Genomic DNA, 1,804 nt, shown 5'->3' on the forward strand with positions numbered 1-1,804 from the left:
AGAGCGAGAAAGCTAGAGAGAGAGAGAGAGAGAGAGAGAGAGAGAGAGAGAGAGAGAGAGAGAGAGAGAGAGAGGAAGTGAGTGCCAGAGGGGGTAGCAGAGTATTGTCATAATCATTATGATTGCAAGTAAGGTATCGTATACAGTTATTACGGTAGACGTATATAGCTCCAAAAAAGGGCAAAGTATTTCGTTTACCAGAAATGGTGAATACGCTTCTGTCTCATATTTACACTTGATACTCTGTGCTTACAAATATCACTTTGCCAGAATGTCAAATGCTATAAATTTTCAATAACATTTTTAATTATTACTTTACATGAATACATGTATATCATTTTTACAGGAGTATCACTCCTATTTCTAACTGTACAGCTTTCATCATATCTATTCATAACTATAGCTGACCGAGTGATATAGTATCATCATAAACATTATAAATAAAATATAAGAAAAATGCCCATTTTATTTTATTACCTAATCAAGGCCATAACCTTCTGACAGCATGGGGCACCTGCCATTAGAGATAAAGGACAAAATAAAAGAACAAGTTCAATCAAGGTAAATAAAGAAAAAACAACCTTAGAAATGCAACAAACAATATGCACATTATGTTTTATCCACTAAATGTGGATTAATTCTTGCAATAATTATTGAAACATGCTCCTTTATCATTACAAACTTTGTCACGAAATTGAAACCCCTTCCCAGGACTGCTAAGGCTATATTGATCCTCAGGATATTAGCGTTGCTAATTTCTAAAACGCAATTTTTTATAGACATAATGTATATACGTTTTCTCAGTTACTGAAGGGCTATTAAATGTCAGCACTTCCATTTCTTTACAAATCATATTCAACATGCAGTCTCGCCACTGGCTGCTATACAAAATCATGTTTGCTGATGAGTTTACACACGTATGACTTCAAGAAAGAGAACACTAATCCAAACTCCTTCTCATTGCAGAGTGGCTGGAACTGTAACATGGCACTTGGAGAATTAACCTCCAAACTCTTAACAAATTTAACAGAAAACCGCACCAGGGGGCGCTTGCTGACAGGAACAGAATCCATGGCAATGATCAGCCGAGAAACCTCTTTCTCCTGTCCGTATGGCTGCAATTAAAGAAAACAGTCAGTAAACATTTGATTGGGTTTATAATAGAAAATGAAATTGTTGTTTAATTAAATTTTCAATCAGTCAATTCCTCCTAAAATGAGATAAGTAAAGTAAGTAAGTATAAGATAAGTAAGCACGTATAAAATTAAAAATCTTACATCTTGGAAATCCCAGAGCACTTTTTGCTTCGTCTTCTTCCTCTGGTGCCAGGTATGATGTGTTGCCTCGAATATGAAGACTCCTAAATCTTCTTTATCGTCTCCACGCCCGCGATTGTCCTGTCCTGCGCCACGATTATCCTTAATCGCTCCGTTGTCAGTGTTAATCTTATCCTGTATGCTGTCACGCTCGTCCTTGTTCTGCTCTGTGTACTCCCTGTCCTCCCCTATGCAACCTTCACTAGTCGCACCCTCACAGACCTGATCAAGTGCACTACTTGTCTGATTACCAGACGAACTCTGCACAGTCTGCAGGGTTGGTGACACTGCTCCGCTGGTCTGTCTTACCATGGGCTCCAACACTTCACTGCTGGTCTGTCTTGCCGTGGGCTCTGACACTTCACTGCTGGTCTGTCTTGCCATGGGCTCTAACACTTCACTGCTGGTCTGTCTTGCCGTGGGCTCTAACACTTCACTGCTGGTCTGTCTTACCATGGGCTCCAACACTTCAGTGTTAGTCTGTGTTG

General features: G+C 39.5%; 1 protein-coding gene across 5 annotated transcripts in view; it reads right to left on the reverse strand.

Annotated features, from left to right (window-relative positions):
- Window positions 1–441: 441 nt before the first annotated feature.
- Window positions 442–1,804, reverse strand: part of LOC106821111 (speckle targeted PIP5K1A-regulated poly(A) polymerase-like) — an 11,231-nt gene continuing 9,868 nt past the window's right edge. For 3 of the 5 annotated variants that reach the window (XM_014825783.1, XM_014825782.1, XM_014825787.1), the window contains 2 exons: window positions 1,278–1,804; window positions 442–1,115 (listed from right to left, as the gene is read on the reverse strand). In XM_014825783.1, the coding sequence (XP_014681269.1) occupies window positions 882–1,115; window positions 1,278–1,804 (761 nt within the window). In that variant the 3' untranslated portion in view covers window positions 442–881. The remainder of the gene's footprint in view (window positions 1,116–1,277) is intronic. The other 2 variants (XM_014825784.1, XM_014825786.1) reach the window with 2 other exon arrangements.

The sequence above is a fragment of the Priapulus caudatus genome, unplaced genomic scaffold, assembly GCF_000485595.1.
Source record: "Priapulus caudatus unplaced genomic scaffold, Priapulus_caudatus-5.0.1 Scaffold58, whole genome shotgun sequence".
NCBI classification, from domain to species: Eukaryota; Metazoa; Priapulida; class Priapulimorpha; order Priapulimorphida; family Priapulidae; genus Priapulus; species Priapulus caudatus.